Source organism: Moschus berezovskii, chromosome 5 (assembly GCF_049115385.1).
Source record: "Moschus berezovskii isolate FMDL1 chromosome 5, NW_MosBer_1.0, whole genome shotgun sequence".
Classification (NCBI taxonomy): Eukaryota; Metazoa; Chordata; class Mammalia; order Artiodactyla; family Moschidae; genus Moschus; species Moschus berezovskii.
Window position 1 is genome coordinate 44,267,748 of NC_142464.1, and position 21,951 is coordinate 44,289,698.

At 41.2% G+C, this 21,951-nt stretch overlaps 1 protein-coding gene across 2 annotated transcripts in view; it reads right to left on the bottom strand.

Moving 5' to 3' along the window:
• The window catches only part of HERC6 (HECT and RLD domain containing E3 ubiquitin protein ligase family member 6), a 60,481-nt gene extending 38,806 nt beyond the window's left edge, over positions 1-21,675 (bottom strand). For both annotated transcript variants that reach the window (XR_008687011.2, XM_055434110.2), the window contains exons 1-10: positions 21,406-21,675; positions 19,049-19,208; positions 17,186-17,262; positions 15,659-15,886; positions 13,542-13,636; positions 12,328-12,455; positions 11,093-11,229; positions 10,409-10,476; positions 1,417-1,541; positions 485-544 (exon numbers count right to left, since the gene is read on the bottom strand). Coding sequence is in view for 1 of the 2 variants with exons in the window: in XM_055434110.2 (XP_055290085.2) it covers positions 485-544; positions 1,417-1,541; positions 10,409-10,476; positions 11,093-11,229; positions 12,328-12,455; positions 13,542-13,636; positions 15,659-15,886; positions 17,186-17,262; positions 19,049-19,208; positions 21,406-21,598 (1,271 nt within the window). In the remaining variant the exon portion in view is untranslated. The remainder of the gene's footprint in view (positions 1-484; positions 545-1,416; positions 1,542-10,408; positions 10,477-11,092; positions 11,230-12,327; positions 12,456-13,541; positions 13,637-15,658; positions 15,887-17,185; positions 17,263-19,048; positions 19,209-21,405) is intronic.
• Between the last annotated feature and the right edge of the window lie 276 nt (positions 21,676-21,951).

Genomic DNA, 21,951 nt, shown 5'->3' on the forward strand with positions numbered 1-21,951 from the left:
TTTAAACTACTAAGATCAAGTGTCAAACCAAGTAGCAGAGAACTTGGACTCTCCTCTGTGGTAGTAAGAATGTTAACAGTTAAAGATAAAATAAACAGGATCTGTTTTCCTTACTGGGCTCACAATAAGACCTTCAAAGTGCAGCCCGGGCCTCTAAATACAAAAGCGAAGTTAGAATGAATTGATCACTCCTAGATAGAAAGATTCTCACAAAAACACCATTCTTGCCAATCAGATAACACAGGAGGGCAGGGCAGAGGAAGGAACAATGTAAATTAGAGATTACAATTTGTAGTAGTCCAATGGGAAATTCCTTTATAAAACGGAAGAATTCTGTAACAATCCATGGAGTTTTCTATGTTGGATTTTTGGTTCATAGATAACAAAATTCACAAATTAAAATGACTGAGTCTAAATATTTCATTGAAAATATTCTCTAGTGCTTTAAATAAAGGTAAGTCTCTTTAAATAAAGGTAATATTACCTCTTCTTTAAAAAACTTGCAGTCAGACAAGCAGGAGATGAAAATATCACTCTAATTTCACTGCAAAAATAATAAAATAAGGTTAAGTCACAACATACTATAAGCACGTTCCTTTTATCTTACTCAGTATAAAACTGGTGATGTGGAATCATTAATAACGATAATTGCTCTCTTACGAGTTTTCCAAATTCTTGCTATACTTTGTGCATGGTCTGCTGCTGCTGCTAGGTCACTTCAGTCGTGTCCGACTCTGTGCGACCCCACAGACTGCAGCCTACCAGGCTTCTCTATCCATGGGATTTTCTAGGCAAGAGTACTGGAGTGGCTTGCCATTGCCTTCTCCCATGGTCTGCTGCTGCTGCTGCTGCTAAGTCTGCTAGATCTCATCAAAATCCTTCATAGCTGATTTGATCGTCATCTAGATTTAAACAAAATCCACCCTTTTGAAAACAGAAATTTGTGGAGCTGCAGAGAATAAACTGCTGCTGCTAACTCACTTCAGTCGTGTCTGACTCTGTGCAACCCCATAGACTGAAGCCCACCAGGGTCCCCCAACCCTGGGATTCTCCAGGCAAGAATACTGGAGTGGGGTCCCATTGCCTTCTCCAGAGAATAAATTATGAAGCTATAAAAAGAGTCAGTCTTGGGGAAGGCTTTGTGGGACAGACAGAAAGCATTTTTGATTCACTCCTGCATTTTCCTCACCTATCAAAGTACTTGGCACATTGTACATGTTCCATATAGCCCTGTTAAACAAGTGATGAATCAGTGAATATGTCAATGACTTCTTCAAACTAAAGATGGTTTAAATCAAAATTAAAATGCAAATAATTTCATGACAAAGCCAAACCCTCTCTCTGATGTCTAGGATAAAATGAACCAAGGCTTCAGAACCAAGTAAAAGTGGATTCTACTTTATCAGATAGAGCCACCTCTTAGCCACTTCATCTTCTACACTTCCTCTTGCCACTGCCATCCATTTTTCTGTCAGAGACTGGTTAATTCGGCTTATTTCTGGCAGGGTTTTCCTGGAAACACTGGTGGAACTAGTATCCTTCTAAGAAAAAAAAAAAAAAGAGAATGATCAGGAAAATACACACACACCAAGAAGTAAATAAGACACAGGTAGGAGACAGATCGAACCTGCTCAAGCAGTAGGATTTGGTGGGAAGATCCTTGGCATCAGACTGGCTGGCTGTTCCATTTCCCTGCCTAGGCCAATTTGATTGGTCTGAGCCTTAGTTTTACAATTTAAAAAATGAAATAACACAAAAGAATTGAAAACAGAGACTCAAACAGATAATTGTATGACAATATTCATTGCAGCATTATTTACAATAGCCAAAAAGATGGAAACAACCCGTATATCTAGCAACAGCATCAATAGATGAATATTGAATACTGTGTCCCAGTTGCTCAGTCATGTCCAACTCTTTTGAGCCCATAGACTATAGCCCACCAGGCTCCTCTGTCCCTGGAATTCTCCAGGCAAGAACACTGGAGTGGGCTGCCATTTTTCTCCTCCAGGGAATCTTCCCAACTCGGGGATTGAACTGGTATCTCTTACATCTCCTGCGTTGGCAAGCAGATTCTTTACCACTAGTGTTACCTGGGAAGCCCATACGGAATATGACTCAGCCACAAAAGGAAGGACATTCTGACACATACTGCAACATGGATGAACTTTGAAAACATTACACTACATGAAATAAACCCCGTATAAAAACATGATTCCACTTATATGAAACAGGCTAATTGATAGAAAAGATATTAGAATGTACTTGGGGTTAGAGGTAGGGGAGAACTCAGAGTTATTATTTAATGGTTAAGAATTTCTGCTTGGGGTGATGAAAAGTTTTAGAGACGGCTAGTGGCCATGGTTGGGTTTCTCAGGTGGCACAGTGGTAAAGAATCTGCCTGTCAAGCAGGAGATGCAGGAGACACAGGTTCAATCCCTGGGTCAGGAAGATTCCCTGGAATAGGAAATGGAAACCCACTCCAGTATTCTTGCCTAGAAAATTCCATGGGAACCTGGTGGGCTAGAGTCCATGGGGTCACAAAGAGTCAGACATGACTAAGCAACTGAGCAAAACAGTGGTGATGACTGTACAACACTGTGAGTACAATTAATACCACTAAATTGTACATTTTTAAATGGTTAAAATAGCAGATTTTATGTTATGTATGTTTAACCATAGTTAAAAAATGAGTTAACAATAACCTCTCTGGGCTCCTATTAAGACTAAAATACATTAGGTATACAAAGCCTTTCGATTATAGGAAGTACTCAATAAAGATAGCTTCTTTCAGCCCTTTAATCATCCACAGAGTTTTGCTTTTGTATCAGGGGCTTTCAAACTTATAACAGAATCATCTGGTGATCCTGTTAAAGCAGGGCCCATCCCCACAGTTTCTGATTCAATGGTCAGGAGTGGAGCTCAAGAATTTATATAGAGCAAATTCCTGGGTGATGCTGATGCTGCCAATTTGGGAGCCACACTTTGAGAACCATGGTTCTCTACAATATTTGAAGCCAAATAGTTCAGTCTGAGGTGTCAGAGAAATCACTATCTGGAAAAAAAAATGTCTTTAATATAGTATTTGAAAGACATCAGTGCTATGACTCCATATTATACCTCTGCTTTTTGCTAAATTTATAATAAATCAGAGAATTCTGCATCACTTTTGTTTAATGCTTAACTAAAGACCTCTTGAGAAAGGTGTATAACCATAACTCCCTTCACTTTCTTGATCTGAGTCCTGGGTGTCCCCTGGAGTTCAGTCATAAGGAAGTTTTTTTTTCCCTCCAACATCCCAGGAACCTCAGGACAATGAGGTGCTCCGTATTGGCACTCACAGACCATTTCTTCTACTTTCTTCTTCAAAATCTCGGCTCTTCATAAGTACGTGACATCAGTCTATACCACCTGCCTCCCTTTCTTCTATGATAATCACCTGCCAAAGCCCTAGGCACTACCCTTCAACAATTGAAAACTTTAGCATCTTATTGACTGTCTTCTGTCGGGAGCCGGCATGAGAGACCCCGCCCATAACAAGGTCTTGGCTGGAGGAGCTCGCATGCGAGGCCGTCCAGACCTCCGGGGATTTTTCGGGGCCACCCCATCATCTACTCCCGAGCCTCCATCTTCTTTTAATGCTTGGCAGTTCTCTATGCTTTCTAAGAATTCTTCTGACTCCTGCTCAAAAATCCCCCTTGAAGCCTTTGCATGGCAGCAAGTCCCTGGGGGTGCATGGGTCCCTACAAACAGGCCAGGGATGAGGAAAATATTTTTACACAGAACATCCTACCCCTTCTGGCCCTGTTGGGGTTATAAATGTCAATTTAGAATTTGAAATGCTCACAACTGCACAAAGCGCCCCTGGCATAAAACTAATGTCTGCTAACAATTAAACACTCCAAATACAGAGCCCTTCACGAGTTTAGAAGGGCCCCTTAGGGTGAGATCTGGAGGGAGCTCATGAGACCCTTGGCCCTCAAGGTCACATACCAGTATTTGCTGCTATCTCTCCCTGCCCCCTGTCTGTGTGTGCCTGGGAGTACACTATAGGTAAACATAGAGATGAAGGTAGATAACAGAATAAGTAAGCATATAGCATTAGTGTAGAAAACTGTCTCTGCAGGTGTTTGGGGGTAGAGCCCAAACCCAGATACCATGCTACCCAGATAGCCACAAAGTCTGCCCAGGACTGAGGCTCCCAAGATAAGGCTTGTTTCCAGCTTTCACAGCTGACTAATTGCTACACAATAAAGTCGTTTTTCATGCTTTGTGGCCCTGATGTTTAAAGAGCCCATCCAAATTGGCATGATCTTATCAAGACATTCCCCTCTCTTTGAAATAGTTGGTTTTAGGGTTTTCAAGCACTGATGTAAAGAAATAAAGTAGTCTTGATTCTGCACTCAACCAAGACTCGACTCGCTTTCTTTTCTTCGCTGACGCCGCTCATCCTGAGGGTATCCCTGGACTCTGCTGGGGCTGGACCCCGGCAGTCTTCCTCAGCACAACCATGCCTGTCACCATTCTTTCCATCATTCTTGGCAACTTCAGAGTTAATGAACACAATTTATTTCCCTCCATGACCTCTCAATTCTTGATCTTATCTGCACTCTTCCTCTGCTCCATCTTAGCCGCCCAGGCCCTGGATCAGAGTTTCTAAACTGACACAGTCGACATTTTGCATCAGATAACCCTTTTTATGGCAGCTGTCTTGTGCATTGTAGGATGTCTAGCAGCATCCCTGGCCTCTATCCATTAGACATTAGTAGCAGCCACCCCAACACACATGGCCCTCCCTCAGTTAGGACAACCTAAACTGACGATAGACGTTTCCAAATGTTTCCGGGGGTGCAAAATCACTCCTAGTGGATTGCGCCAGATACAGGTGATATTCTGTTCTTTATAATCAACAATAATTGTTCTACCTTCTAAGTATCTATTGGAAACACATTCCTCTCTGATCATCATACACCATCCTTCTACTTCACTGACTTCACAATGGTATTCCAGTCTAACATTCTTTGATATGGAAATGAGTTAAGACTTTGGGGCTGTTGGGTTGAAATGAATGTATTCTGCATGTAGAAAGGACATGAATTGACTGGGGGCAGTGGCAGAACGTTACAGACTGAGAATTTCCCGCCTAAGTTCATATATTGGAATCCTAACCCCCAATGTGATGGTATTAGGAGGTAGGGGATTTGGGAGGTGATTGGGTCATGACGGGAGAGCCCTCAAGAATGGGACTAGTGTCCTTATAAAGGCCCCAGAGAGCTATTTTGCCCTTGTCCCTTTTGCCATGTGAGGATACACAGAGAAGACAGTCATCTATAGACTGGAGGCAGGCCCTCACCAGACATCAAATGTGCTGTCATACTGCATGGCTTACGGGATCTTAGTTCCCTGATCGGGGATCAAACCTGAGCCACGGCAAGGAAAGAATGAAGTCCTAGCCACTGCACTGCTAGGGAATTCCCAAATGTACCATTATCTTAATCCCAGGCTTCCCAGCCTCCAAAACTGTGAGAAATAAATTTTTGCTTATAAACCACTTAATCTACGGTGTTTTGTTAATAGCAGCCAGAACAGACTACGACACTTTAACAGTGGAACCCACTCCAACATTTTGAGGCCATTGGGCACTCCAATCTGTGAACTCTATTGTTTGTTCAATGTCCATCACCCTCCTCATGTCTTTCTTACCCAGCTTAGATTCTGTGGTCAGCACTATAATCAGTCCTTTACAAATACCTTTAAGTCTTCTGTCTTGAGTCACCCAGGAAAAGTCCACGTGTAGTTAGTCTCAACTCTGAATTACTCCGAAGGAATTCAAGCAACTTAACATCAGTAGAAAAAAATAAACTGTATTGACTGACTTCGCCATAAGCCTATGACCACAGATTGCAAATGGACACTCTATACTGTCAGGTAATCTCCCACAGTGTTCACTTTCTCACTCTGAGGCATGATTGCACACATTCCTTTTATTCCTAAACCTGTAGCAATCATCCTCTGCTTCTCCAAGTTTTAGATAAGGATTGTACATCACTAACATTACAGGGGGCTGGAATGCAACAGTAGGAAGTCAAGAAATACCTGGAATAACAGGCAAATTTGGCCTTGGAGTGAAAAACAAAGCAGGTAAAAGGCTAACAGAATTTTGCCAAGCCAACACCCTTTTTCAACAACACAAGAGAAGACGTTACACGTGGACATCACCAGATGGTCAATACCGAAATCAGATTGATTATATTCCTTGTAGCCAAAGATGGAGAAGCTGTATATAGTTAGCAAAAACAAGACCAGGAACTGACTATGGCTCATATCATGAACTCCTTATTGTCAAATTCAGATGAAATTGAAGAAAGTACGGAAAACCACTAGACCATTCAGGTATGACCTAAATCAAACCCTTATGATTATACAGTGGAAGCGACAAATAGATTCAAGGGATCTGATCTGACAGACAGAGTGCCTGAAGAACTATGGACGGAGGTTCATGACATTGTATAGGAGGCAGTGATCAAGACCATCCCAAGAAAAAGAAATGCAAAAGGGCAAAATGGTTGTCTGAGGAGGCCTTACAAATAGCTGAGAAAAGAACAGAAGCTAAAGGCAAAGAAGAAAAGGAAAGATATACCCATTTGAATGCAGAGTTCCAAAGAATAGCAAGGAGAGATAAGAAAGCCTTCCTCAGCGATCAGTGCAAAGAAATAAAGGAAAACAATAGAATGGCAAAGGCTGGAGATCTCTTCAAGAAAATTAGAGATACTAAGGGAACTTTTCATGCAAAGATGGGCTCAATAAAGGACAAATATGGTATGGACCTAACAGAAGCAGAAGATATTAAGAAGAGGTGGCAAGAATACATAGAAGAACTACACAAAAAAGATTTTAATGACCCAGACAACCATGATGGTTGATCACTCACCTAGAGCCAGACATTCTGGAATGCGAAGTCAAGTGGGCCTGAGGAAGCATCACTGTAAACAAAGCTAGTGGAAGTGATGGAATACCAGTTGAGTTATTTCAAATCCTAAATGATGATGCTTTGAGAGTGCTGCACTCAATATACCAGCAAATTTGGAAAACTCAGCAGTGGCCACAGGACTGGAAAAGGTCAGTTTTCATTCCAATCCCAAAGAAAGGCAATGCCAAAGAATGTTTAAACTACTGCACAATTGCAGTCATCTCACATGCTAGTAAAGTAATGCTCAAAAGTCTCCAAGTCAGGTTTTAACAGTACCTGAGCCATGAACTTCCAGATTTTCAAGCTGGATTTAGAAAAGGCAGAGGAACCAGATATCAAATTGCCAACATCCACTGGATCATCGAACAAGATCCTACAAGAGTTCCACAAAAACATATACTTTGGCTTTATTAACTACACCCAAGTCTTTGACTGTGTGGATCACAACAAACTGTGGAACATTCTTAAAGAGATGGGAATAACAGACAACCTTATCTGCCTCCTGAGAAATCTGTATGCAGGTCAGGAAATAACAGTTAGAACTGGACATGGAACAACAGACTGGTTCCAAATTGGGAAAAGAGCACATCAAGGCTGTATATTGTCACTCTGTTTATTTAACTTATATGCAGAGTACATCATGTGAAATGCCAGGCTGGATGAAGCATAAGCTGCAATCAAGATTGCCAGGAGAGATAACAATATCCTTAGATATGCAGATGACACCACCCTTACGGCAGACAGCGAAGAAGAACTAAAGAGTCTCTTGATGAAAGTGAAAGAGGGGAGTGAAAAAGTTGGCTTAAAACTCAACATTCAGAAAATTAAGATCATGGCATCTGGTCCCATCACTTCATGGGAAACAAATGGGGAAACAAGGGAAACAGTGACAGACTCTACTTTTTTGGGCTCCAAAATCACTGCAGATGGTGGTTGCAGCCGTAAAATTAAAAGACACTTGCTCCTTGGAAGAAAAGCTATGATCAACCTAGACAGCATATTAAAAAGCAGAGACATCATTTTGACAACGAAAGTCCATCTAGTCAAAGCTATGGTTTTTCCAGTAGTCATGTATGGATGTGAGAACTGGACTATAAAGAAAGCTGAGTGCCAAAGAATTGATGCTTTTGAACTGTGGTGTTGGAGAAGACTCTTGAGAGTCCCTTGGACTGCAAGGAGTTCCAACCAGTCCATCCTAAAGGAGATTTTCCTGAATATTCACTGGAAGGACTGATGTTGAAGCTGAAGCGCCAATACTTTGGCCACCTGATGTGAAGAACTGACTCATTTGAAAAGACCCTGATGCTGGGAAAGATTGAAGGTGGGAGAAGGGGACAACAGAGGATGAGATGGTTGGATGGATTCACTGACACAATGGACATGAGTTTGAGTAGGCTCTGGAAGTTGGTGATGGACAGGGAAGCCTCGCGTGCTGCATTGCAGTCCATGGGGTCACAAAGTGTTGGACATGACTGAGCAACTGAACTGAACTGAACTTACATCACTGAGAAAACGGAAACAGGCAAGACCTAACCTTGCCTTCCTACCTCACCTCCATTGTTCCTCATCAGAACAGAATAAAAATTCCTGCCCAAAGCCCTATATTCTACATTGGACCCTGGACCCCACTTCCTCGCACCTATTCTAGGACATTAGCTCTGCAATTATTCTCTTTCTCAGGAATGATCACTTTTTCCTCCTGAACTGGATTATTCTCATTAGCACACAGACATACCTTAACATCACCACTCCTAACAATAGAAACTTCCCAAGGTCCTCTACTCCCTTTCACAACAAAACTTCTCAGAACTTTCACAGTCATTGCCTCCACTTATTCCCCTCTATTCTCTGTCCATCCCACTTAGTCAGGCTTCATCCTCTGTCCCCTGAGATGACTCAGTCTTGACAAAGCAAAAACTAACTCTGTGCTCATCTTACTTGACCTCTCAGCAGTATGTGTCAGGTTTGGCCACTTCCTCCTTCTGGAAAGACTTTCTTCTCTTGTCTTGATGAGCCACCCTCTTCTGGTTCTCTCCACCTCAGAAACTGGTTCTTCTCAGTTCTTCTGGCCCTGCCTCACTGCCTGACCTCCTCATGGAGAAGTCCCTCAAGGCTGGATTCTGTCCCCTGCTCTTTTCATTTCTACTCTCACTCCAGGTGACTTTTCATCCAAGCCTCCGGCTTAATAACAATCTGTAGTTTAACAACTATCATGTTTATTTTCCAGTGCTAGCATCCTCCTTGAGATCCAGATTTGAACATGCAATTAAGACTTTAGATCTCCTCTCCAAGGACATTTCAAATGAACCTCATCTCCCACAGCTGAACCCATTTCCGTATGACTCCAGCTCATATAACTATTCATGCTTTCCTACTATACTCTGTCTGACTGGTTTCCTTTTTGTCCCTCACACATGCTAAACTTATGCTTGCCCCAGGGCCTCTCTATTCCAGAGAGAGTGGACCCTCTCTCTGGAATGCTCCTCCTGTGGATTTAAACATGGCTAAGATCTCTGCTCAAATGTTACAGCCTCTGGGAGGCCTTTTCTGATGACATTTCTAAAGAAGCCCATCTCATCTCATCAGTCTCAAATGGCCCATTCTATTTTTTTTCAGAGCAATTGTCGCTAACACAATTGTATTTATGTGTTCCTTGTCTGTACTTCCCGGTAGAATCCAAATGCCATGAATGAGGATATACTTGTGTGTATTATTCACTGTACCCCAAGGACCCAGAGCAGAGCCTGAGACAGAAGCCTGATCAAACAGCTATAACAAAGCAACCAAGCACAATCTCCTGACTATCCCCAGCAGCACAGACTTTTGCCTCTTACAGTTTTCCGTCCCAGAGAATACAGTAAGAGTCTATAAGAGTGTTGTTTAAAACATCCCTAATAATAGAAAAAAAGTACAAATTATTAAAATAACTATGTATACCTTTCCTCTCTACAACATTTCAGAACTCGTTCAGAAATATAATATAAACCTCTCTGTTAATAATTAGGAAGGTGCTAGAGCATGGTGGGTAATGGTGGGGCTGGATTGCTTGGGTTTGAATCCAGCTCTGTCAGTTCTTAGCAGCATAATTTTGGGCAAGTCCATGTCTCTGAGACTCAGTTTTTTCATCTGTAAAATGGGAGTGATGATAACAACCAGAGTTGATTTGAGGATTAAGTGTGTTGACCTATTTATAGTACTTTGGTTGCTAACTCATGGGTGACAATTAGTATTAGTCATTGCTAGCACCATTGGTATCTGCTGGGAATCCAAATAAGGAAGTGAGAATTACATAATATTTTTAAAGAAGAATTCTAACAGAGGAACTTACTAGTTTAGTAAAAAATTTTAATATATACAAATGACACAATGTTTCAAATACCACCATGAAATCTGGAAGAAAAGATGATTTTTAAAAGAAACAGAAATTGTAATAGATACCTGGTAAGTTGTCACAAAGTTGGCATATGTTCCAGCAAAAATATGTTTGACTTGAACATCCGCAAGGTCTAGAAGAAAGTCATAAATCCATGCTTACTGTTTTTTAGCTGTAAAAAGTATAAACCTTTTGTTATAAACCTAAAACTGCTTTTAAAAGTTTTTTAAAAAAAACTAATGTATTATCAAGCTAAATTTACTTATTCATTGGCTTCTAAATAGATTTTGACTATAAACAGCATAAAAGATTAATATTGATCAGATTATACATTATATATTCCCTTATCTTAAAATTTAATTTTTCATGCATTTGCATAATGAAACCAGGCTGCTGTGCTTTAGTAGAGGTTTGATTAACTATATAAAAAGTGTGCTATTCTGTTGAGGTTTGACAGAAAACAACAAAATTCTATAAAGCAATTATTCTTCAATTAAAAAATAAAAATAAAAAAAAAGTGTACTATTCTAAAGCATAAATAACTGATTCTTTTGTATTACCTTAATCTTTAGAAGAAATTACCTAATATTTTAGGAAGCACTGCATAAAAAAATGCATATTCTACAAATCAAAGATAACAGTACCAAAAGAACCACAGTTCTATGTACTTTTTGAAAGGAAACTGAATAATATTTTTCCTCCAGTGACATCAATTAAAACAAAATCACAAATCGTGGGACCACTCATACCATTAGCAGAAATCAGGCAGCTAATGTCAGAGCTCTCTGCCAGAGCCCCCGGATGTGGTGAGCTGCTTGTACAACCTGGTCCACGACCAAAAGACACCACCTGACCAGTGGTATAGACATATGCGAGGGTGTGATAACTGCAGAAGACAAAATATTATGAAGACTTATTATAATGAGTCATGCTTTTTGAGAAAGATGATATCTCAACACAAAATAACAGATTTATCTTATACTAAGTACCCAGACCCCATTATCACAATGTAAGAGTTAGAGAGTACCATGTTGTATGGCTAAACAAATGGTGGGTGAATAGTGACTTATTACCAACCCTACAGGCAGAATATTATTGATGGGTCATTATTACGGTTTCTATCATTTGTGTTTTAAATGTTAATTTCTTTTTGTTTTTTGCTCTTTTGACTAATTGGGTGGATAATAGCCAAAGTGCCCTCATAGTGAAGTCGCTCAGTCATGTCCGACTCTTTGTGACCCCGTGGACTGTAGCCTACCAGGCTTCTCTCCAGGCAAGAATACTGGAGTGGGTTACCATTCCTTCTCCAGGGGATCTTCCCGACCCAGGGATCAAACCCAGGTCTCCTGCATTGGAGGCAGACACTTTAACCTCTGTCATAGGAGGGATAAATTAGGAGATTGGGATTGATACATACACAGTATAAAATAGATATCTAAGGACTTACTGTATAGCACAGGTTATTACTCTGTAATAACCTATATGGGAAAATAATCTAAAAAAGAATGATTTATGTATAAACAATTCACTTTGCTGTACAGCAGAAACTAACACATTTGAAATCAACTATACTCCAATAAAAATTTTTTTAAAAGGTCTCATAATTAGGTTATGCAAAACTCAGAATCACATGCAAAGATACATCATCTTCTACTTGCATGAGGTTAATTTTGTCTAATGAACTCAAGAAGATAAGCACCACTATTTTTGTTATAAACCAACTCCCCTCACCCTAGAACCTAGTAAGGTGGTCTATGCCCAGTACATTTCCAATAAATTCTTATGAAATAAAAGAAATGCTTAGAATAAAAAAGAAAAACAGAAAAATTAAACCATATTTGAAAGAAGTAAATTTTCAGAAAGGAAAATGATCTATAAGAAGAGTAATCACATTAGGGTTTTAAGGTTTCAAAACATTTCATGTAAGTTATTTCTAAGTAATAAAATACACCACTTTCTACTCTCACTTAAAAAAACCTATTACCTTCCACAGTCTATCTGTGAAACGAGGCCTTCAATTCTTTCCACAAGTTGCGGACCCCTCTTCTCAGCAGTGGGATCGTGTCCCAGCTGTCCATAGCTATTGTCTCCAAATGTGAATACTTTCCCATCCTGTTTAAAAAAGGAAGGAGCAGACTAATTTCAAGCTAAAAGTGTAATTAAAAATTAAAAGATTAAGTGCCACAAGAGAGTTTTATGAGAGCACTATGGTAAATATCAGCTTTATATGAAGAAAGGTCTTATATTTATTATTTCTACTAGTGAATAAAGAGTTAACATATTAAACTTGAAAAATCACTGGCATTCCCTTCAGAACTAGGTACTTACTATGTGTTTGTAGAAAGAACTGATGGAGAAGTTAACTGGTTCAAGAGTAACACTAACACTTAAATATAAGGTTGCTTTATTTATTTGAGCATTTCTCTGAAAATAGATCTCTTTTCAAAAGATGATTCTGGATTAAAACAATTCTAGCTCTCTCCTGCCAACTGATAATATAATCCAGGCATATTTTTAAAACAAACAAAATATACATTATTTTAGATATTTTGCTTTAAATAAACATTTCAACCACACAAATAGTCTTCAAGTCTATTCATTACAGCTGTGGAGAGAATCCATCTTGTTGATATGAACTGCATGGCCAGTATAAGAAGAGGAGGGAGACATTCAGGACACTGATTCATAATTGTGCCAAGTAAGAAATGGAACATAGAATGTTCTAGTCTGTAATGTAGGCCACTGAAACCTATAAAAATTACTTTGTTGCTTATACAATATTTTTCATATGTAGAGCTACATTATGACAGAATAATTGCTAAAAGAATTGGCTCCTAATCTATAACAGATTTTAAAATATCTAAAAATATTTCCTGAAGCTGAAATTAGCTTTTGTTATAGGATCTTAAAAATTCCATGGCTTGGCTAACCTCCTTGTTAGAGATTTGTACACTGAATGAGTATCTTCAGATACTGATACACATATTGTTTTCCACAATAATTAGTACATGTACCTTATGGTAACGTTTCTCTGGGATTTAAAAAAAATAGCAAAATGGGAATTCCCTGATGGTCCAGTGGTTGGGACTCAGTGTTTTCATGGCCAGGGGCCCAGGTTTGATCCCTGAGTGAGGAGTTAAGACCCCACAAGCCACAAAGTATGGCCAAAAAAAAATATATCAAGATGTTTTGGTTTACCTGGGTAAGTACTGCAGTGTGCTCGTAACCACAGCTGATAGAAACCACACCGAGAGTCTTCAGTGTACCAACTGACACAGGCTTATACCTCTGAACTGTGGAGAGTAAGCAGAATCTCTCAAGTATAAGAAATACTCGTATATCATGAGTTTTTATGTATTTTAATATTTTTGTTATCTTACTATAATTCATCAACATAATTTAAAATGTGAACAGCCAGAAGTATTATAAAACAGAAAGAAAGTCCTGCACTGGAAAAGAAAAGCAGTCCTTTAGCATTTATTTTTGGAAAATATTTAATTTTCTGGAATGACTAAGGCTATTGGCCAAGAAAGCTAAGCTTTAAGACCCCACTTCCCAATAATATTTCCATATGCTGCATTCATTTTTGTCACATTATAGGTGTTCTGCAAATATGCAGTAATAATTGAGGAAATAAGAGAACCCATTTCATGTTGATGAAGTTACATGAAATGAGATGTAAGAGATCAGCATGGTACAGGTATGGTGTCATCTAGCCGCTAAGTAGAGTCCAGCTCTTTGCTGCCCCATGGACTGTAGCCTGTCAGGCTCCTCTGTCCATGTGATTTCCCTGGTAAGAATACTGGAGTGGGTTGCCATTTCCTTCTCCAGATCTTTCCAACCCAGCTTCTCCTGAATTGGCAGGTGGATTCTTCACCGCTGAGCCACCAGGGAAGCCCTGGTACTGGTATGTAACAGGAGCCAAATATACATGAGTTGCATGTAAAGAATTGAACAGAGGGGCTCATCAGGAAGACATCACAGTGAATTTTGTTGAAAGATTGTCAGAGGAACTGGTTGTTTCCCCTACTGCTAGCAATCGTCTGAAAAATTGTTCCCAAACTTTGTTGTACAAGGGCACTATCTGTGCAATCTTTGGTAATGACTGATTAATCGTCTGGGGTCCAAACTGGGCATTGGGAATTTTAAACATTCTTAGAGTAACAGAATAATGGGCCTTCCAAAGATGTACAAGTTCTTTTCCCAGCGCTCAGTGGTAAAGAATCCATCTGCAATACAGGAGACACAGGAGACTCAGGTTCGATCCTGTCTTGGGAAGATCCCGTGGAGGAGGAAATAGCAGTCCACTCCAGTATTCATCCTAGGATAATCCCACAGACAGAGGAGCCTGGTGGGCTACAGTCCATGGGGTCACAAAAAGAGCTGAACACGACTGAGCATGCAGAGGTGAATATGTTAGAGGACACGGCAAAGAGGAGTTAAGAAAGCACGTGAATTTAAGGTTTTGCTAATCAGTTCAGTTCAGTTCAGTCGCTCAGTCGTGTCCGACTCTCCGCGACCCCATGAATCACATTGACCTTAAAATATCAAGGTTAGCTTGGATTATCTAGCTGTGCCCGATGCAGTTACAAGGGTCCTTTAACTGAGGAGGAGGTGGTCAGAAAAGTCAATGTAAGAGTAACGTGACTTGAAGAAGGCTTCACCAGCCATTGCTGGCTTTGAAGAAGAAAGGGGGCTATAAGTCAAGAGTGTAGGTGCCTCTAGAAGCTGGAAAAGGCAAGTAAATGGTCTGTCTTCCTCCAGGAAGTCCCTGCTGTCACTTTCATTTTAGCCCAGTGAGACCTGCATCAGAACCATGAGATAATAAATTTATGTTGTTTGAAGCCACTAGATTTGTGGTGATTTGTTATAGCAGGAGGGAGAAGGCAATGGCAAGCCACTCCAATACTCTTGCCTAGAAAACCCCATGGATGGAGGAGCCTGGTAGGCTGCAGTCCGTGGGGTCGATAAGGGTCGGACACAACTGAGCGACTTCACTTTCACTTTTCACTTTCACACATTGGAGAAGGAAATGGCAACCCACTCCAGTGTTCTTGCCTGGAGAATCCCAGGGACGGCGGAGCCTGGTTGGCTGCCGTCTGTGGGGTCGCACAGAGTCGGACACGACTGAAGTGACTTGGCGGCAGCAGCAGTTATAGCAGGAATCAAAAAAAAAAAGTTAATAGAGCTCCCTAAGTGATTCTAATGTGTCCCAAAGTTTGGGAACCACTGTTTTAACCTTTGAGAGTGCCCTTTGCAGAAATGGTCTTCCAAGTAGAAAGAAAGAAGGACTTACTATAAGACTAATTCATTACCTGAAGCATTATTCTCACTGAGGGCCAGCTGCCCTGCATTGTTGCTTCCCCAGCCAAATGAAGTTCCAGAGAGTGACAGGGCAAAGCTGTGGGCCCCTCCTGCAGCCACCTGTGCCAGCGGGATCCCCTCCAGGGACCTCACCCTCTGAGGGCTGGCTTGGGAGGGGAACTTCTTCCCCAGGCCCAGCTGTCCATGGCTGTTCTTCCCCCATGAAAACACTTGGCCATCTGCAAAAGCAAAGAGGAGAACTTCAGAACTGCAAACATACTGTAATACCAAATTCAAGGAGAAACTACCACCTTAATACTAAAATCTTTAGAGAATAAAACAGGAGTAAAGGAGGTTAAAGTACCTTTACTAAAGGCAAAGTGAATGGTCAAGGTCATATTTAAAAATCTCTGCCAACGACATCCACTCTTCTTTTCCCTCCCAGTTAAGAATAACCATGATCTTTCATCTGCTCAGGTTAAAAACCTTGGAGTCATCCTTGACTCCTTTTTTTACAGCCTTCAACCCAGCAAATACTAAAGTCTCTGCTTCAAAATCTATCAAGGATCCAACTGCTTCTCACCACTTTCCTGTTACCCCCTTACCTGCCAAGTCAACATCACTTGTCTCCTGGAAAATGGCAACAGCATCTCATCTCACTGCACTCCCACATTGTATCCTTGCCCCCAGCAGTTTCTTCACTCAAGAGCAGCCAGAGTGCGCTTTTAAAAACATGTCTGATGAAACCCTTCAAGAGTTCGCTTTCTCACTCAATAAAAGGCCAATTCTTACCACGGTTCATAAGCCCCACATCACCAGGATTCCCACAACTACTTCTCAGACTACATCTCCCCTGGCTCCCTTCTCTCCCTCTCCAGACCCTCTGCTGGTCCTGAGCACGCTGCGGGGCATGGTCTTGCATCTGGATCATTCCATGGCCTTAGCATCATCTCTCTCTCTCCTCTCCTTTTGGTCTTTGTTCATGTCTCACCTTATGAGGATAGCTTCCCTGATCTCCTTTATAAAGTAGAAAGACCCCTTCCCTCCACCTACCCCTTCACTCTCTGCCCCCTTGCCCCGTCTCACCTCTCTTCGCATCCTTATCCCTATTACACCACACAATCATTCGTCTGTGTGTTTAAGGCTCACTTCCCCTACATCTCCCCAGAATACAAGCTTCATGAAAGAGGTCTTAGGTTTGTTCACTGCTATATCTTCCTTGCTGGAAATACTGTAGGCATGCAATAAATACTTGTGGAATGACTGGTGGGGGTGGGGGTAAACAACATTTTATGTTGAATTTTACTAGAGATAGATCATTTATAAGAGGTAAAAAAATCAAGCTCTTCTAATGCGAAATTATCTACCCAGAGAAATGTTAACACATTTCAGATTTCTACAAGTTATTATATCTAAGTTTTCTTTTTAACTTTAAATGCATTAAAATGAACCCCAATGCATTAAAACTCAACAGGTATTATTTGTATTCAAAAATTACTTCCTGATGACACTTACAAGATCCAAGAAGACTTTTTTACCTTCTGATAATGCCAGGGAGTGGTAGTGTCCACAGGCAACTTGTATAATTTTTATACCAGCCAGAGTTTTTATCTTCCTGTAATAATAATGATACAAAATCTATTAATCCTTCTTCAGATTGGGTCACCAAGTGGACTACAGATATTTAAAATTACTTTCCTGCATTTCTGTAATACATTTATCCCAAAGCTCTCAAAATGTTTTCGACATGACATCAACATGTATAAAAATACAGGGCAGAATCCAAAACAATATATAATGCAAAAGTGATTTTTATTGGGCTTTCAATGCATTGTATAAAGTTCTAACCTTTATACTATACTTACCAACCTAAAAGAAAAATAAATTTCTGCATACACATATACCATAGGGTTTTAGAATTTGTGGAGCACTGTCACCTATACCACCTACCTTAAGCCCTGTGAGATAAAGATACTATTAGGTTGATTCTTATTAAATTGCCATTTTTGTAGATTAGAACATACTCTTGCGAGTCCCTTGGACTGCAAGGAGATCCAACCAGTCCATCCTAAAGGAGACCAGTCCTGGGTTTTCATTGGAAGGACTGATGCTGAGGCTGAAACTCCCAATACTTTGGCCACCTGATGAGAAGAGTTGACTCATTAGAAAAGACTCTAATGCTGGGAGGGATTGGGGGCAGGAGGAGAAGGGGATGACAGAGGATGAGATGGCTGGATGGCATCATCGACTCGATGGACATGAGTTTGAGTGAACTCTGGGAGTTGGTGATGGACAGGGTGGCCTGGCGTGCTGCGATTCATGGGGTCCCAAAGAGTCGGACATGACTGAGTGACTGAACTGAACTGATTAGCAATTTTATACGGTTGAACGTAAGAGAACTCAAAAAGGTCAACTGCTATCAAGCTACAGAACAGATTCAAAACTTGGGCTTTTCTTTACAAGGTCAGTGCTCATTCCCCCAAGCCACAGCTATCTCTTATACAATTTAATGACCAGAGAAGGAAACAAGAGGTAACTTCCTAGCATTTTAAAAAACATGTTTTTGAAAATTCTCAGTGTATGTAATTCATGAACACACAGTTCAGGCTGCTTATCATATTATTTGGCCTAGGAAGCTGTGTGTGAGGATATGATTTTTTCCCCAATTTTACTAAGTAAAATATTAGGATTCAAGGGCTTATGACAAGCCAAAAGATTATGTTGGGAGTAACACCTTTCCTCTTTCAACTTGTGTTCTCTGCTTGGGGAACATGCAAATTAACTGTCGATGGATTAACAGGGAAAAAGACAAAAAAAAGTTTATATGTGCAGATAGGAGGTCCCAAGTAATGAAAAATTTGTACAATAACCTGAGTAGGGGTTTATATCTATATTAACTTAGCAAAAGGGTGGGTTTTTTTAGGACTTCAGTGGTAGAGTATGGAAGGTTCTATTGGGTTTTTTGATGCTAATTGGACATTTTATTTTCAAGACAGCTGAATTCATAGGAAACTCCTTCAAAGGAGGGTTAATGGCAGCTGTATTTTCAGGAGGCCCTGTTTTAGTCAGATAAGATATCTCTGTGAATCTTCTGGAGCTCAAATATTTTCACTTTAAAATAATCTTTATACTAACTCTGGAGGTCCAAGTGTTATTCCCGTACATAAAATCAAGATCAAAGCGTCACAGGCTCTCACATCATGCGGCCCTTCTCTTTCACAGATTCTAATTAAGTAATAATTGGTGTTCTATGTTATCTTCCCTGCCTCCTTCCCTCACAATATGTAACCCTTCAGGTTAGGTAGTGTGTTTGTTATTGTCATCTTTGGACCCTGGCAATCTTGCATGGTGCCTGGCACATGAAACTCAAAAACACTAAATGAATGAACTAAAGTACGTACTTGGGTATAAAAATTGTTTCCTTAAATTCTCCAATTCCCAGCTGTCCTTCAGAAGCAGCTCCCCACGCGAAGACCCTTCCTTTGTGACAGACAGCCAGGGAGTGCTCCTTTCCACAGCTCACCAGAGCAACGTGCAGAGTTTCCAACGCTGGAATTCGTTCTTTAGGAACAAAAACAAAACAACCCACACCAAGACTGCTAATTTAATACCGAGTTTAAGAAAGTACTTTTCTTCAAAAGGAAGAGTCACTGGGATGTCTCATCTCTTCCAGTGATTTTTAAATCAAGTCTTAAAGTCCACTTTAAAGGAGAGAAGAAAACAGGCTCATTGTGTGGCACATCTTTATGGAATACTGCTACTATTTAAAAGGATGGGCATGTGGAGGAGTGGGACCTGTACGGACTTGATGCTTGGCCAAACACTTCTCTGTGATGGTGGAGTAAAAAGCTCAGCCAGATAAAGGGAGCCAGAGAAAGGATGGGCTCACCCCTACTCCACTCCTCTGACTTCCCAGCCCTGTACAGTGAGAACAGTGAATCCTCTGCTCAGGAAGAGATGGGCAGGAGTCTGCCTGAGTATGAGAGGCAGATGCCAGACACCCTCACAATGAAACCCTGGGCAAGTTACTTAATATGCTTCTGGATGGGTCAAATAGGCCCACAACTGAAACCCTGAGCATTTTTCCCTACAAGACAATCTAAACTGTTTTCCCAAAGTGTTCATCTCTGAATTATTAGCGGTTTGGAGTTAAATACATCATTACCAGTCAAGTTTTTGTTAATGCTTAAGTTTTCTTTTTAAGTCTTGTGATCTTATTCTTTTCAGTGATTTACTTTTCAAACTGTGCAACAATAAAGAAAATTTCCAAAGATGCATACACTCATAGAAGTAGAACCTGGTACCTCATTGCTGGAGAAGAATTTGGCTTTAAGGATCACATTGTCCCTTACTTCCACTTGAAGGGATCAGGATATACCACCCCAAAGCATGCCACTTTGGCATAAGGATGATTTTGAGCTGAAGGCAACTGAGAATCAACAGATGAAAGAGTTCTCTGCCTTTCCCTATCAACTTAAAAACATAATTTCTCCTGTGAAGGTGTACCCCCATCCCCCTTTCATACCAGGAAGAGAAAAGTGACTTATCACCAGAGTTGGTACTGAGATAAGACTGCATAAACAGCCTGAAGTAAAATAACCCTTAAATTTCATTAGTTTCCCCCATGTATTTCAAAATCATTTCTCCACAATTGATCATTCCTCAAAACCCAAACCCCCAACTCTTTGTTAAATGGCATATAAGCTCCTAAGTCTAACCACTTCTTTTCTGTGAACTCTTGTGCACATATTAATAAAACTGTAAGGTTTTTTCCCTCCTTAATCTGCCTTTATCAATTTAGTTCACAGGTCCTCAGGACAGAACTAAAAGGGTAGAGGAAAAGATTTTCCCCCCAGATATAATTCTTGGAATTTAAGTAAATAATCAGAAATGTGACATTACTTACAATAATGTCAATCATAGTATTATTTACAAAAGCCCCTGATGAAAAAAACCCAGATTTCCCCAAAAGGAGAATAGTTACACTGTCAGAGCCTAGAACATTATGCAACAATTCAAAATTTATTTTTAAAAAATACATAATAAAAGGGCAATGTTTGTGATATGCTTGATGAAGAACACAACTTACAAAGTTATATAAATCTGCATATACAAAGCTTATAAAGATATAATTTTATAAAGATTAAATATGCAATAGAAAAAAAAGGCAAAAAAGAAATGCATCAAAATGTAAGTTGTCTTTGGGTGTTAGACTAATAAGTGATTTCTTTTCCTGTGTTTCTACAATAATCAATAATAGCAAAATGCTAGTATACATTGGCGAAGGCAATGGCAACCCACTCCAGTATTCTTGCCTGGAGAATCCCAGGGACGGGGGAGCCTGGTGGGCTGCCGTCTTTGGGGTCGCACAGAGTCGGACACGACTGAAGCGACTTAGCAGCAGCAGCAGTGTACATTATTTTAAGGGTACTTCGGAAGGAGTTACAGTGTTCAAACCACAAACCACGTTTGGAAGGTCCCTCTGTTCCAGATAGGTTCGCATAGGTAAGGACAGATCTCAAAAGGCATCTCTGTTCAGAGGAAGGCGGTCCAGTTTAGTTCTGCTCTCAGTTTCCTTTTGAAGATAAAACTACTGGAAACCGAAACAAAGCTGAGGCGCGAGGAGGAAACGAAACTGACGGGCCCGCGCGGCGGCAGCGCGGAGCCTGCTCTCGTGTCGCCCGTGGCCCAGCAGACCCACGGCTCCAGCACCGCCCCCGCCTGACCCCTCGCCCCGCGTCCGCGCCCAGGCGCTCACCCGGCTGCTCCCCGCGCGGCGCGCCTTTCCGGCCCAGCTGGCCTCGGCTGTTGTCCCCGCACGCCTGGACCGTGCCGTCGCTCAGCAGCAGCAGCGAGTGATGCTCCCCACTGGCCGCCTGCAGCAGCGTGTGGCCGCCAACCCGCCCCTCCCGCAGCGGCCTGCGGCGGCCCGCGCGCCAGCAGAAGTGCATCGCGTTCCCGCGCCCCGGCCGCCTGCCCGAATCCGAGCTCTGCTAGCCCAGCAGCCGAAGGCTAGTGACGAGCGCGCGCTGATATTCAGCAAACAGGAAGCTGCGTGAGCCGCGCCTTCGCTGGTTATCTCCCTGCGGTCCGTCCCTCTTCCTCCCTTCCCCAGTCCTCTCCCTCCTCCCGCCTTCCCTTCTTCCCGCCAGCACTGACCTGACTTCTTCGTTGCCTCTGGCGAATGGCTTTCAAGAATTAAACTAGCGCCAAGCTCAGAGGAGCAGATGAATGAAGCCTAAATTTGCATCCTAGCTAAACCACTTAAACGCTGTGTGCCTCTGGGCAAGTTACTTAATTAATC